The following is a 17078-nucleotide window of genomic DNA, read 5'->3' on the forward strand; positions in this document are numbered from 1 at the left end:
AATTTTTTCAATAGCCTTCTGATATGGATAGCCAAGAGATAGATACTATGCCAGTCAGATTATCTCAACCGACTAACTCATGAAGGTGACTCCGAGATGAAGAACTGCCTATACCACGACGATGATGGAGGATACCAAATAATCGATCACTGGTGATTGTATTTGAGTTCGAGCCTGCTTACGATGGTCAGCCAGAAGGCATATTTGCAGAACAATTTCATGATGAGGACATGAAAGTTCATGCTTGGTCAGAAGTCGAAGGCGTGGGCCACTACCGTTGGCTTTAAGGGCCGATGAACCACTTGCCTCATGAACAAGAGTTGGAGTTCATAGTAGACATAATGTAACAGATCTTCATTTTCTTACGTTGGTACTGATTAACAATAATATTGCTTCTCAGAGACCTCGAAGCTAAAGGAGGGGGTGATGTTAGGGACATAGTCCTTAGAACCTTCTAGAAACAAGTCTCTGGAACCTTCTAGAAGCTTTTTAGTTAGTAGAAGTTGCTTGAGAAGCTTTTTAATTGGTGGAAGTTGCTTGAGAAGCTTCCTAGTTAGTGGAAGTTGCTTGAGAAGCTTCCTAGTTGGTGGAAGTTACTTGAGAAGCTTTCTAATTGGTGGGAGTCGCTTGAAAAGCTTCCTAGTTGGTGGAAGTCGCTTGAGAAGCTTCCTAGTTGGTGGAAGTTGCTTGAGAAGCTTTCTAATTGGTAGAAGTCTCTTGAAAAGCTTCTTAGTTGGTGGAAGTTACTTGAGAAGCTTCTTAAATAGGAGTATATATTGGAATCGAGGCTGAAGAGTTCTTCAATCTTGACAACATATCTCTTGGAGCTCTAACTCACCTCTCTAGTGTTGTTCTTGTATTCATCTGATTAATCTAGTTCTTGCCAGTTCTTCTTGAACTTCTTGTTAGATCTCAAGCCTATATTTCTGTGTCCGTGATAATTAGAATTTTTTTCTATTTATAAAGAAGTCAATTTTGTTACTTATTGATTACATCTATCGCAGTCTATGAAGATGCATTATGTATTCTACATGTTGTTACTTGAACCATATAAGATAGTGAATTTTTCGAGAAGATAAATGCCACCTCTTCATATAAAAGTGGATAATAATCAAAATTTTGAAGTAGAAGAAGTTTTAGTTTTAAGGTGGTATTGAAATATGTTGAATTATCTTACTCATTCTTCTAGATATGATATTAATGAATGTACATAGGAGCTAGCAAAAAAACTTGCAAATGCAACAAAAAGGATTGAGGCTTTTTATTGAAAACATCTATCAAAACCAAGATATAGAATTGAAGGATCTATGAAAGATGATGACCACTTGTTGTGCAACTTGTTCTTAAAAGGAGAGATAATGTTACAAATATATGTATTTATTCTAATAATTATCTATACGATTAAATATAAGTAGATAATAAGTTAGATTAATTTCATAATATCCTCTAAAAAAGCTTCTTAGAAACTTCATAGACATAGTTTTGACTTTATTCAAGTTTGTAATTGATTAATAGGTTAGAAACTTGATCAATTAATTATCCTTATGTTATATGTATTGATAGCTTGTAGAACAAGCTAAATAGATGGTACACATATAAGAAACTTTCTTTGCAAGTTAAAACATGTATCTTATAAAGTCAACACATGTTAGAGATTATAGAAGATATCGCCACATAGGTCCAAATTAGAGAGAGTATTTGGAGGTAAGAGTGAAGCCTTCTTTACTTTTGTCAATGCCTTTCTAATCGTTAGTCTTATTTGAAGACTTTCTAATTTTCTTATCTTTAGTAATAGCTATTCTAATTTAATATTATATCATCTTTGAATGATTATCTAGTGTTTATGAATGATACAAGAGTATCTTAATCTTTCAATTCTTCAAGATTTGTATCTTTGATATCATATATGTTTTCTATCTATTTATCTATTTAAGAATTCATCTAATTTTTTTGCTATAACTATAAGCTAATTTCAACCTTATTTTCATTTAAGGGTCTTAATAGATCAAAAAAATAAAGAGTGATCTAACATTAAAATTTAACACCAAGAATCAAATAAATCTCAATTTAATTTTTTTTATCAGAATCAAAAATATGTTTGTATATGTATATATATATATAGTTATCGTAATTAGTATTGAAAAGAATTTAAAAATATAAAAATATTACTAAAAAATAGTAGTGACCAATTAAATAATAGTATGTGTGTTTTAATGCTATCAGAGTGTGAATCATAATCTAAGTTCATTCATTATCACAATTGTTGCCTTTGTTTGAAAGTAAAGTATTTTTCCAATTTAAGAATAATTATGATTTATCTCAAAGAAACACATGCAACTAAAGATGATGCCACCTTTTTTTATTTAAAGGAATTTCGTGTAAATTAGAATTCAAAATAGAGTTCACTTTTATGTGTTATATGATACATTAACACAAAAGCATCTTTACAGTTGAAAATTATTGTTTATACAAATGTGCTAATTCCACATATATCATTTCTGAGAGAAAATTGCAAGAATGCCAGCAATGAGGATTACATACAACATTTATTACATATAAATATAGATATAAAAAATGAATATTCCACATTTTATTGGCTTTCAATAATTACCACACTAAAAACTAATTAACCCTCTTGAATCATAACTGAATAGAACCCAAAGACAAGATATGATGGAAACACAATCCATATCAATCCATATCATTTCATAAATCCATGTGACGCTTCATTCACTCCCCGTCAATGGTGGGGCAGTACCCTACCCGTTTTGGATGAACCCACTCCCATTAGATGAATGTGTACGAATGAAGAATCTACGTGGATGAGGGTCTTGCATCTGACGTCGTGGGGTGGGGTGAGTTGCGTGGCGGCTTCGGGGACAGGACAGGGAGAGGACGGGCCGGGTTGGGTAAGGCCAGCCAGCCACCCGTCCGGGGCGGAGAGGCCGAGGAGCGGGGTACAACTCACAGCACCCGCATTGCTTGCCCAAGGGAGGGGTGGAGGGGCCATGAGATTTGTGCCGTCAAGCATGTGCGGCGCTGACGCTTCTTGTTCACCTTCCAGTGTCCACCTCACAGCGTCGAACTGAAAGAGGCATTGCACCAACACATGATGATGCCACAATGACAGACAGACAGACAGACAGACAGATAGATAGACAGCCAGCAAGACCAAGACGAAGAAGTAGCAGAAGTAGAAGAAGAAGAAGCAGAAGCACTTGAGCTATACAAAGGAGGATGAAGAATTCAACTCCTAGAACCAGTGAGTGGATTGGAAGGATTTTGCACCCCTGGTGCATAATCTACCAAGCTCAATGTGGAAATTGTTGGTTAACATGTGGATGGTTTGGGCAGATGTCCAACACTGGATCTAGACTTTTTGTGGTTGTACCACATGAGCTGAAAAGAAAAGAAAAGAAAAGACAAGAAAAATAATTATTTGCGAAATTGCATCGAAATAGCAAGGCTGGGTTCGGCTTTGATCAGCATGTGTGACCTCTGGTCATGCGTGCAATTAGAGGCACCAGTGTCCGAATGGGAATGTGGGCGAGGTTGCATTAGCGCCGAAAATGGTGTGGGGGGGTCGCTCCATATACGAGACAGTGCTCACGATTTGAAGCATCGGTTAGTGGGTTTTCTTGGCTAGTGACTGCAAGCATCTGGTCGAAGTGTGAGGGCTAAAACTGTTATTGCTGGGGCCGACTTGAAGCAGAGTCGTTGAGAATTGCTGAAATCAGCGCTGTGCTTGTAATCAGTTAGACACAGTTGACGCAACAGTGAACCGAACTTTCTGCTCACTTGCAGAAATATGTCAGGCCTCGTTTGCCTTTGCCTACCTTAATGCCCTCCTGATCATCTTTCTTGATGCGCCGTTGTAAGTCCCTGAATTGATGTCCCATGCACTAATTCATGTGGGATTGGATCTTTTTGTGTGAGCTTCAGCATTGTGATAATTTAACGTTTCAATTGCTTCTTTGCTGCTTTTCCAGGATTTCCTACTCTTGACTGTAACATTTGAAGTGAAGGCTTTCGTCATCTCTCTTATCAAAGCTCTGCAAATTTTTCAAGTACAAGAACAATTTGACAAGGACGTGGAAGCTGCTGGCACCATAACTGCAAGAGAGAAAAAACCCAGTATTCCTCATTGTTGTGTACCGCATCTTAATATTGGTGTCGCTGCAGGGTACTGGTTGAAAGATGCCCTCCCTGGCGCAGTGTTTCGTACTGACAATAAACTCTTGGCAGTAAGTGAGGAATGACTTCACGGTAGAGGAATCTGCTTCCAGCTTCAGAGATTGATGTGGATTCAATCTCCACTCTGCCCATATCAAATCAAAGCAGAGTGTGTGTTGAGATCATCTCTTTCTTGAAGATAATTAGGTGCGTGTCTAATGATGCCAATTTTACCATGTTGATGTTTTTACTTGGAACTTCTATCCTTAATGTCCTCTTTCTGCCGTGAGCTCTGTTCTATATACTTGTGCAGGAGTTACTTTGTCTGAAGACAGGAGACAGAAGCCCCAAAAGGACCAGGTTTAGAAGCTTTGACTTCGTTCATTGAATGTTGATGATGGAGCTTTCAGGTTAACGTTTTGCTGCAGCAATTTTCCAGCAAGAACTTGATGGAAGAAGATTAATATCCCTTTAATGGCGTGGCTCATTATAATGGCTTAGGTAGTTGGAGAACTTTTGGGTGGCTATACACTTGTGACGGCTTGGTTGACCACATTAGCTTCTGTTCAGAGTGTCTCTTGTAATAGATTTTACTGCGCCGAATGGTAACCTAGCACTACAATAAAGGAGAGTATGTGGACGCAGGATTGGAAGACTTGCTCCCAGCAAGTAACGCACTAGGTTTAGTATTTGCGCTTGTTCTCCTCTACTTCGTTTTTACTTTATACTTTCATATTCTCGGCCAGTCTTCGAAAGAGTGCGTGCAAGTTCCAAACCTGGACAGACTGCTCCACATTGATCCACAGAAGCCAATGCGTCTGCCGTTGCACAGAAATTTCCCAGCTTGGGGGAAGTTCCCAGATCTATTCCAATCCTGCGTCCACATACTCTCCTTTATTGGTCCATGGTGAGTGTTGATCTGGACCCTCTAGAGACGGAATTTCAGCGGCTTGAATCAATGTGCGCAAGGAACAGTCGCAGGATCAGTTAATGCACGGTCACCCATCGACGAATTTGTGCAGGTCGACCATAGATTTGAACACGCATCTATCCTCATCGGACAAGCCACTGGTGCCGTTGCCACCAAGACCTCCGTTTCGATGTGAAATGGGCACGATTTGCTGAGAGCCATCGAAATTCTTTTGCAACAGACTCGCGAATTGTCTTCGAAACAGCAATTTCCGCTGCTATTTTTGCCATGCTTGCCATAGAACCCCTAAACAACTAATCTATTTTAAATCTATCATCAATCACAAAATACACTTCATCTAATTTTATATTTCAATTCTTCATTATTAGTTTCTGGTTAGCAATAAAACTTGAGTATAAACGTATCAATTCCTTAGACCTAGTTCCGTTCTTTTTTCTTATCTCCTCGCAATAGTTAAATAACAAAAGCGATCAAGTTGTGGCACAATGAGTGAAGAAAAAGTTACTCTAAAATAAAGGGACGAGTCGACTTTTTGCTGCTCAGTGGCCAAGTGTTGGCTTGTGCAATTTTCGAAGTGTTCAGGCCTGGGCGGTTTGAATGGACAAGTGTTCAAAGCGAAGCAGCTGCGATGCATTGTGTCAACCTTAGCATGCAGATATGGTGGTATCACATTCAAGGTGTTCACAAGAGTTCTGTGTTCATATGGCAATGGCGTCGGTCTCAACCGTTTGGATTATATCTGAAGGCTTTGAGTGTAGGTGTCATGATTCATCGTGATGTTTATCTGCTGTTTTCTTCTGTAAATTGATTGATTGATAGTCCCGTTGCGAAAGCTTTTGCGAGTGAGTTTCTGTGAGAAATGTGTTGTAGTTGCGATTTTTTTTTTTTTTTTTTTTTTTTTTTCATTTTATTGTATTGAACTACGAAGCATTAATTCGTAGTTCGCGTTGGAGATGATTCCACAGCACAGTATGATTGATTTTCTGTGCTGAGAGCCGTGGTTTTGAAGAGCTCGAGTCTGGATTGGTTTTGAGATTACATGCTCCAATTCAATACTCTCGGAATAAGATTGTGAGGAAATAATTCGGTTTCTTTTGGTGCTTATAACATTCTCTCCTGAAGGTGGTAGCAGTGTTATAAGATGCCAGAAAATGGGAGAAATAGAAAGGAAATTATTCTACATGGTGATGACAACAAGGATACAAAAATTATTATTGAAGACGATGTCAAGCCGAAGCAGATCGTCGTTTAAGAGACGGGTAAGGCGGATAGAATTATTCTAGATGGAGTTAATGATTCTGAGAAGCCGCGTCAGACAATTGTTTTTCGACGAGGTGGCAGGGACAAGGTGCCTTGGCGGAAGTGGCTGGCCGTCGCGAAAATGGTCATAACGGCCATTCCCTTCGCCGCGGGTGCAGGATATCTTGTCTATCAAAACAGACCACAAGATCCCATCTTAGAAGTGAAAGATATCAGGCTAACTAGTTTTGATCTCCACACAAGCACCGAATCCATGCTCCTCGCAGTTATTGATATCAAACTCACTCTCGTCATTAGAATTGAAAATCCTAACATCACCGCCATTACATTCGACACCACTATACTCAACATTTACTACAAAGGGAGCATTCTTGGACAGGCTAAGGTATAGTTTCTCCTATTTTTAATTCACGAATTCTATGTGGAAGATTCGTTGAACTTTGATTCTGTATTTTGTACTTGATTCAAACATATACAGGAATTTGTGTTTTTGTTTTCGTGATGTAGTTGTATCCAGGAGACCAAGGATCACGAAGTGCACAAGTCTTGGAGCTCCCTTGCACTATGAGTGGACTCGAAGCAACGCATCATCTCCGGGACCTGTTTTTTGATGTCACGAGGCGTGTCATGACTCTAGATGCTAGAGCTACAATCCATGGCAATCTCGTTGTTATGGGATACAGACATTATTTTGAGGTAATGCATTGAATTCCTTGTACCTTGGTTAGTCGGCCCGAGAAAACACGTTTCCTTGGCATTGAAGGTGTTCGGATGCAGCAATCACAATCAACATAATTTGGTTGAGATTTGAAGAGTTTGTGTGTTTTTGTGATCCCCATTGAAGGTGCCCAAGATTCTGGGTGCTTTTGAGCATTAGAGCATTAAAGTAACGTCAGCAGTAACACTCGGTGAAAATTAACAAACATTAAAGATTCATGACCACAACTTTGAAAAGATGATCCACAACAATTTTTTGGTGTGCAGTTTTCAATGTCAGTTACATCCTCCAATTTCTTGAAGCTATTGATTGTTTGGCGATTGTTCACAGGTATATGTAAAAAGCCGAATCGACGTGGATCCCCTCTTTCTTGATGTCATTGGTCAAGACCACAGAGCAGACATAAAAATTGCCCGTGTTAGTGTGGCCAAATTGATGGACAAATGACGCAATTATGTCCTGACAATGTGTTCATCGATTTGCCCCATTTCCGGAGCCTCCAGTCTTAGACAAGTTCGTAGAATTGTAGTACAAAAGAATCAAACTGGTGCTGATCGGAAAGAAGCACAACAATGGTGGAATTGTTCTGGATATGGAACATCTCATTTTGCAATAACATTCTCAACATCGCTGCAAAAGCTGAGCATGGTTGTTGGATGCGAATGGTTGTTGGATGCGAGGAAATGGTGGTCCATAGCACTGCAACGTTAAACACTGCCAGAGTTGATCAGTGTGTCGACTCAATTATTAATCCCTTGTTGCTGATTCTCTTCTTTTTGCTTTTGTTTTCATTGAATCTCTGTTCTACTTCCTCGGCTTTTTTCTTCTATTTTTGTTTTATTTATCTTATATTTCTATTCATGTTAATGTGCCGAGGGGGAATGGTCTGCAATTTTAATTTTAGCCATTTTTTGCTAAGAACCGCTTAGGGTGTAAATTGAACCGAGACAATACGAACACTAGTTTTCACAGACGGCATCGATGATATTAAGGATTGTGTTAGCGATTGAATTCAAATGAATGACTCAGGAATCTTTCAATCCCTGGTTTCTCAGCGCAACATCTCTTCTTAGATCGCAGTCATGCATCGTGATGAAGAGCATGGGACCACAATTCTGTAATGTCAATAGTGTTGAAAATCGACAGACAGTCGTCCAAATTTAAACGCACTTTTCTTTCGAGCTATTTCCGGTTTTTCCGCGATTTTAGAAAGTACTCAGGAAGAGACAGGAGCTCCATCGGGAATGCGTAATAATAATAGCTGCAAAGCCTCTGAAGGGCATAGTAGCAATTGTGTCCCAAAGTCCCGATAATGGTGGAGAGTTCATTGTAGAGCTCAATGATTTTGTCTTTGGAGGGGTTTTAACGCCCTTTAGTTTATTGCAGGAGTTCACTAGAGCATTGGCCATAGCAATAACACCATGTTTCGTTTAATTCACGGCTAGTAAGTCTCGGTCGAAGGTTAGCCACAACGGGTGGAAGGAATCACAATGGCGCGGATGATGCTGAAAAGATTTCCTCTAACGTCGTCATCTCACCCTCTAGGTTCGCAGCACTTGGTTCAATCTGTGCTTAGTTTTGTCACTCCCAATTTTCTGCACAATCACTTCTCGGCAGCACCTCCTTGCCCTGCACGATGCCCTTTGAATGCTCCTCTTTCCAATATCTGCTGCATATCGACCATCCTGCATGTCACCTACACTCGTCCATCGCTGCAACCTTCGCTCTTGCGGAGCACTCTTTCTGAGCGGCGCGGTCAAGTTAATCGTCGCACTTTCGGAAGATTCTGGAAAGCTGTGACATTATCAGGATTTTCCACTGACGCTGCTCACACAGAAAATATGACGCCCGAGGACGTGCTACACTACTGGTGCGATTTGATTGCTCATCTCAAGTATTCGAACTGTTTTTGCGTAGCCTCTAGGTTTTTATCCAGACACTAGCGCTTGCAAATGTTGGAATGATCTAATTGTAATGGGTTAATCCAATTTGTGGCAACCGAGCTGTTTCATCATGTAACCTGTCCCGCACTTCGCTGGGATGTAATCTGTCAGCACATTTATGCAATGTGCAGGTCAGATTTTTTTGCTCACAAATGTTCGGCAGCATGTTATCTTACGTTTGCATGTAATTTTCATATGAGCTCTGAGGTCTGTGACTGTTTCCTGGCAGGTTCAAGGATGCCGACCTTGCCAGTAACGAATTCCCGAATAAATTTTGGTTTTTCGGAGGAGAGGCCGTGGACAAGGAGGTGAGTTAGCTGCAAAAATAGTTATTGATTTGTCATTTCATTCTATGAGGCTCTTGGTGCGAAAAATTCGTTCACCACGAGTCTTGTAGAGGAAACTTTAATTTCTCTGAGCGAAAAGAGTGTGACATGTGTTGAACGGATAGCATGGTAATCCAGAATTACGTGAGCCATGGTCTAGTATCTTGATACAAAAGAATTGGTGGAAGTCAGATAAAGGAAAAGTTCGGCGAGTGTCTCCAGAGGGCTATACGTGGCGATCTTGACCACTGGAAATCAACCCCACGTGGTAGGGTTGCGCTTGTTCTGGTGTTGGACCAATTTTCGCGGAACTGCTTTCGCGATTCAAGTCGTGCATTTGCACAAGATGATACCGCTTTGAAACTTACCGTGGACACAATCGACCAGGTTTGCTTATCCAACGAAAGAGTACAGCACTCGCCAGACATGACATCAATTATCTGTCATCTTACTGAAGAATGTTTTAGGATTTGGATCTGCTTGTTGTGTGTTGTATGCAACGGTTGAAATCGAGTGATCTCTTGACTGATTTGACATTAATATTGTTCTGAGTTATGGCAGGGTTTGGATCAACAGCTAAGCAATCCTTTGGAGCGATATTTTCTGTACATGCCACTAATGCATAGCGAGTCACTGGAAGTGCATGCTATTGCTCATCGTATGTTTCAGAAGCTCACAGATGATCACAAGGATAATCCCGAGCTCTATAAGTTTTTTCAAGATGTTGTTAAGTTCGAGGTGAGCCTTTGAAATTAGAACATTCTAACAAAAACGTGGCTTCGGTTGCAGACCTATTACACAAAAGCTCCGTGAAGTTAAGTTAGTTTTCTAGAAATAGGCAGATGTAATTTTGCTCTTGCTTGTCAAGCTCATAAATGTGCAATTGGTTGTCTGTAACCGGTTGTTCATAAGTCTCTTTGACCTGATAAAGTTAATTCGTGTATCATTATAAGCGATGTGACATGTGGTATGTAAATTTCCTGAAGTGCATCTTGTCAACACTTGCAGATTGCTCATAGCTCAGTATTGGCTAAATTTGGGAGATATCCGTCGCGAAACGCCATCTTGGGCCGCAGCAGCACTACCGAGGAAGAGAAATATCTTGCAGCTGGTGTACTGTGGCCGATGGAGGACTAGTTGGCCGAGAACTAACTGACGTTCTAGATTTGTGTTTTTTTACAGATAGAAGCCAGTCTTTCCATCTTGAAGCTACGGCTGAAGAAACTGGATTAGAGGCTCAATGAACTTAAAAGTTTGAACTCCGTGCAGCTGATTATTTTCAAATGCTTGGTTATCTTCACTCGTAGATAAGTTCATAGGTTTAATTCTAGTACTTCCACTCTTGTACTGGGGCTAGTTATACGAATTTGAAAGAAGCCGCCATTTCACAACAATGCTTTTTGTACTCCACAGACCACCTGTTGATTTGCTGTATATTATTCGAACTACCTTAGCCTTCTCCGTTCTGGCTGCTCCTATTCGTAATACCACCTAGACTTCCCGACATTGTGGAGACAGTAAAGTCGTAAGTATATCTTTGCAGATCATGCAACACCCAATTCAGTTCTTGCGTTTCAGTAATATTTCACAAAACTAACAACTTTTCACCGACCCTTCATCTTTCGAGGAATTATACGATGTTCCGTGGGATTCACTCTGGCTAGTTGTTCCGTGTGCATGGGAGCCTTTGTTACTAAGGCCTCTTCTTTACTTCTAACGGTGCTGCACGTGAACAGCCTTGTTGTTTTATGCCTAGATTTGACGAGTGGTAGGGTTTTAACGTTGAGAGGTTGAGAGGTCTTTGTAGATATAAGGATATGTGATTAGGGCTCTTAATGTTAGAACATACTTGTCACTTGATATATCAAACCAAGGGAGTCTATATACTTAGAAGAGAAGGTGAGAGGTTACAATTTTTAAACTCTTTTATTGGTTGAAATCAAAAAGCCTTGCTTAGTTAAATTTGTACTTTAAAAAATCAATTTGAATATTTAAAGAAGATAAGATGAGATGGAATGCACTTTTTTCTTGTATGATATTATGAATGTTATGTTTTGGAATTTTTTATAGATCTATATTAAGAAGTGGTTTTTAGAAAAAATTAAAAAGTTGTATTCAAAATTACTAAAAATAATGATACAAAAAAATTAGCTATTTTATAATTTTTATAATTATTAGAATAAACATATAAATTGAAGAATTTAGATCTAAATAGACTATTTTTTTTTTATTTACATAAAACATAAAAAACATTCAATTTATATGTTTATTATGCTTAATATGTATATTCTAATAATTATGTATATTCTAATAATTATGCTTCAAAGCCATAAAATAGACTAATTTTTTTTTTATTACATAAAACATAAAAAATAAATGGCTTTGTTGATTGAATAATGTTGATTATATTATTAGAGTTTTAGTTTATAGTTTTAGATTTAGATATAATATGCATACCTTTAGAAAGAGTGTAGTTCCAAATTAAATCTTTCTTTGAGTTTTATTATTTTAATTTATTTCTTCTGACTTAGGTTTTTTCAAACTTTATTTTGGAATTTTCTTCTAATTAAGGTCAATATCTTTTATAATCTATCAATTTGTATCATATTAATGAATTTATTTATTTATTTCTTCATATTTCTTACCTATTACTATTTATTTTTAATTTTTTTTATACTATCCAATAACATATTCCAACTAGTAAAGGCCAAATTAATTCAATATCATTTGTATTATTTAGGGCCTCATTAAGTAATATTTGTTAAAGAATGAGTGTTGACTTTAAATTATTCTTTTAGTCTTATATGTTAAGAAAATTAAAGAATATTTGTGTTTTATTGCTAGATCAATTTTTTATATGGGAAATTTCAAAATTAATATAATTCATTTTAAAAACAATTGCAAGGATTCAAAAGAAACATGAATTATTGATGCCACTTCTGATTTCTTAAAATTTTAATAAATATATTTATTAAAATTTTAAGAAATTAGAAGTGGCATCAATAATATTTTAATAAATATATTTATTAATTTTTTTTTATGCAATATTAACCAAACAAGTAAAAACTATATTTTTATTCTTGATTTATTTTTTATATATATTTTCTAATGCATTTGTAATTTGAATAAGAATATTATTTGGTACTTAAATATTTAAAAAGAAGTAGGACATACATATATCAAAAGAAGTTTTGTGCATATTTATTTGTAGTATATTCTTCTAAAAAATAATTTTTATCTTACAAATAATATAAAGAAGTAAATTATAATTTATCTATTAATTTTAAAAAATCAATTAAGAAGATTTTTCTTGGAAGAATAAAAAATATAATATTTATTACTTTATAATATAATATAAAAAATGCTTATATGAATTTAGTCAAAAAATATCTTTAGAACATTATTTTTTTTATTAATATGTAATTTTAAAATTTATTTATATATATATATATATATATATATATATATATATATATAATCTTACTAATGCTACCACAATTTGCCATCCACTATATGCCACTACAAAGTTTGATGTTTCTACCACAATCCACCATTTACTTGACATATTTTTTTTTTGTTTTTTCTATTCTAACTAAAATTTCTATTAATGTTTATAATGTTTTTTTTTCTTTTTTTAAAACTATATGAATTATAAATTTAATTTTAGCAAAAGCTAATAAAAAATTTAGTATGAATAAGTTTTGGTGGTTGCAACAAAAATATTAGTGGCAATAATAATATATATATATATATATATATATATAAAATAATTTTACAATTAATGCATCTTGTTTTGATTAAATAAATTTTTAATACATAAATTAAACAATCAAAGTCAATATGTAAATAAAATCCAATCTAATATTTTACTTACGTTATTTGAGATCCTTGTAGTAAAATACAAGTCTGCTAAGAAAGAACTTTTTATAAAATAAATTCTTATATATATATATATATATATATATATATATAGAGCTAAAATAATAAATTTGATTCTAGTTAATTTCTATTTTATATAGTTCGATGATTATTCATACAAAATATTTTTAATTTGATGTATTCCAATCTAATGAAGACAAACAACTATTGCTAATAAAATGGTAGTGTATACTAAGTGAACATGTAGTATATTCTAGAAGGAAAAGTTTAGAATAAAATAAAATTTATGAAATGGTATATGTTTAAGATATTTCTTTTATGATTTTCTGATTTTGTAGAAATTTCAAAGAAAGAAATTATAACTTAATAGAAATTAAAAAGCCCCGTTTAATATTGTTTAAAGACTAAGTCTTATTAATTTTTTATTTAATTTTATCAAATAGAAAATAATAACTAAGTATTTAAGCTTCAATCATTAATTTGGTCAAAAATTTACTTAAGATTGTTTTTATAATAAAAAAATAATGAGTATACTATTTCAAATGCATAAGTAAGCATTTTGCTTCAAAACCTTAGGTCTAGCATTGATTTTTTTCTTATCTAATAGATTTTTTAAATTTTATTTATTATATATATATAAAATAAATATAAAAATAATTTAATTTATTACCAAATTTATTTTAGTATATTAATCTTTAAAATATATAACATTTTTTTTCTATACTTGTTAAATTAAAGATATGTCCATTGTTTAATAATTAAAATCTACTTTAAATAGAATATCAAAAAAGATATATCTATATATATATTTCCATATTTTTTAATATTTTTTAATTACTTTAGTTTTTTTATAAGAGTATAATATTTTTTCCAAATTTTGATAATTAATTTTTAATCCTAGAAACAAATTCAACAATTATATGATTTCAATTGTTGAATCAATGTTTTTTTAATACTATTTATAGAAATTCTTGCATTATTTGTATATTGGGTATTATCATGGATATATATCTACTATAATTGTTATTTAAGTAATATGAATAAATAGAAGTAGGTAAAAGTAGATTAATTTGATAATACTTTTTAGAAAAAGCTTCTTAGAAGCTTCCTAAATAATTTTTTGATTTTATATGTGTTTGAAATTGATTAATAGATTAGATACTTGGTCAACAAGCTAACCATGTGCCACATGTATTGATAGCTCGCGAAACAAGCTAACTATGTGGCATCTATATAAAAAACTTGCTTTGCAAGTCAAGATACGTGTCATACAAAGTCATTACATTTTTGGAGGTCCTATAGAACATTGCCACATAGATCCTAGGTATATAGTATATATAGAGGTAAGAGTGAAGCCTTCGTCATCCTTGTCAACTTCTTTCTTGTTTGTAGTCTAGTTTCAAGAGTCTCTAGTTTCTTTGTTTTTTGACAAAAGCCATTTCAATTTCCTTTTTAATATACATACTTCTCTATTTCTATTTTGTTATATTTCTTTGAAAGATTTCATTTGTTTATTTGTATTCATTGAGTTCTTGGCCTTGATAGATTGATAAGAATCTACTTATAATATTAGAGTTTTATCTTCTCTTGATTAAGAGTGGATTACCTCTTTCTCTATATAAGACATAAACATATTAGAAGTTGCGGATTACCTTCTTTTAAACTAATATTGTTCTTAGTATTTTTTTTGTTCTCAAGTCTTGTCTTCTACTTGTCTTAAGCAATATTAGATATTTTTTTCAAAGAATTATCATAGCAAAGCTTCTTGAAATAAAAAGTGCAATGGTATAAATGCAAGAGCAATTGAAGGAGTTGATGCTTGCAATATATTAATTCAGTTTATTGCTACTAAAAGCAATACAAATATCAAGAAGTAATGATATAGACATGATTGGAGCCGCTTCAATATCTATACTAAATCACACCCCTTTTTCTATAGTAGAATATCCTTTAAGTACTAGAAAATCCAAAATTACCTTACTTGGGAAGTTTCATGGTACAAGATTTAAGTTTTGAGGTTTTATCAATTAAGTACAACTTGTGATTGAACTTCAACTCCAAAGCTATCTAATGCTAAGATCACAAGTTAGATTCATTAATACACTTCTTTTAGATTTGGCATTATCATAGTTTTCATCTTTTCTTGAATGACAAGATCTAGTATTGGATAATATAAAGGCTTTTTTCGTGGAGTTTTAATCCATGTATAGAAAACATGATGCAATTTGTGTAACAACCAATAAGATTCATATCTAGTGACAAAACAATCGATTAGTGACATCATATGCTTCACAATTTTGACAACTAGCAACTCATGTCAAGTGAGATGATGCTGCCCTTATCAACCAATTTTTCTATGAATTACAATATGAAGTAAAGAAATTGATTCTCAACTTACATGATCCTTAGATATTAAGTCAAGCAATTGATTTTGCTGTGAAATTTAACAATTGGCTTTTTGAGTTTAAATTTGAGAATCATGTAAGAAAACTTCTACATTATTATAATTCAATGATAACTTGGACGACCTCTAAATCTAAACATTTGCAAGTAGAAGACATGCAAACTGATGCGGTACATTTTAAATCTCTTAGTGAACAAGAAAAGATTCATTGTTGTCAGGAAGGACTATGTTTATATTGTGGATAGGCTAAGTATACTACTTAATATTGTCCAAAGAAACAACACAACTACAAAATGAGGAGTACAATTGTCAAAGATGAAAAAATATTGGAAAACAAATTTGTCTAGCTACAATAGAGACTATGCAGCTGGGATCTTCTACAAATGAAGGTCCTATCCTCTCTTTAGATTCTTCTTCTTGTTTTACAAAAGATGTACATTTAAGATCTAATAATGACAAAGCCTCTACCTTGATAGATAAAAAAGCCTCAGCTTATTTTTTAGGTGAAGAGTTTGTTAAAAGCCATAAAATATTTGTATTTTTATGATAGAAGAGAACATCAAATATATGGTCTTGTAATATCTATAAAAGCAATTTGCAATATATTCTTGAATTTACAATAAAAAATAAGATATATTGTACAAGGCATTAAATACAACTTCTTGAAGAATTGTGATGAAAAATTATAAGTTTAAGAGCTATGTGGTGAAATTTAATTTTTCTAGATAGGTGATTATAAGGGATTTTGGTTGTGGAATTTAGAACTTTCCACCACTAATAAAAATAAACAAAGTAGTCTAAATGAAGCAAACTAAAAATATTGTGTAGCAATAATATACATCTTTTTTATAAAGATTCCATTCATCTGATTTAAATTTGTATTAGTAAGTATGGTTATCAGAACTATTTGAAATAAAAAATATATATTATGTCATGTGAATTTCAATTGTCAATTGAATTTGAAAAGTATATTTGCTCAACGTAATACTCATGGCCAATAGTAACTATTGCAATAGATTCTTGTTTTAATTAAAAACTTACATTAGAGACATTGAAGATTTTCATGAATAAAACTAAATCATATTGTCTATGTGAAGACTATATTTGTAGCTGGCATGGTTTACAAATCCTAACTAGTACTTTTTAAGGAGCCATAGAGTGGTTGACAATTAGGTTTGAAATCCAAATATGTCAAATATATAAAGCAAAAAAATCCCAAATTCATGGACTAGTCCCAAATATTTGAAATAAGGATTAGTTTCTATACCATTGACTGTTGGTAAATATTGCTATTTTAAAAATATATTATTGGATATGAATAATGCATATTCTATCTCATCATATGGGGACTTAAATATATTTGATATTTGTAATCCACTACTCTCCATACTGTTCCCATCAATCCACACCTGCTTGCTCATGTGCAGGCAGGGTTGCTGACTAG

The 17078-nt window shown here is 34.2% G+C and overlaps 2 protein-coding genes across 2 annotated transcripts; both read left to right on the top strand.

Moving 5' to 3' along the window:
- Window positions 1-3028: 3028 nt before the first annotated feature.
- Window positions 3029-7720, top strand: LOC112287092 (uncharacterized). The gene is made up of 4 exons (XM_024529748.3): window positions 3029-3874; window positions 3990-6749; window positions 6872-7060; window positions 7413-7720. The coding sequence occupies exons 2-4, from the start codon at window positions 6486-6488 to the stop codon at window positions 7527-7529; spliced, it is 570 nt and encodes a 189-aa protein (XP_024385516.1). The 5' UTR covers window positions 3029-3874; window positions 3990-6485; the 3' UTR covers window positions 7530-7720.
- A 655-nt stretch (window positions 7721-8375) lies between these two features.
- Window positions 8376-10745, top strand: LOC112287091 (uncharacterized). Its single transcript, XM_024529747.3, has 5 exons — window positions 8376-8952; window positions 9255-9333; window positions 9544-9738; window positions 9913-10089; window positions 10360-10745. The coding sequence occupies exons 1-5, from the start codon at window positions 8573-8575 to the stop codon at window positions 10486-10488; spliced, it is 960 nt and encodes a 319-aa protein (XP_024385515.1). The 5' UTR covers window positions 8376-8572; the 3' UTR covers window positions 10489-10745.
- The last annotated feature ends 6333 nt before the right edge of the window (window positions 10746-17078 follow it).

The sequence above is a fragment of the Physcomitrium patens genome, chromosome 9, assembly GCF_059467195.1.
Source record: "Physcomitrium patens ecotype Gransden chromosome 9, ASM5946719v1, whole genome shotgun sequence".
NCBI classification, from domain to species: Eukaryota; Viridiplantae; Streptophyta; class Bryopsida; order Funariales; family Funariaceae; genus Physcomitrium; species Physcomitrium patens.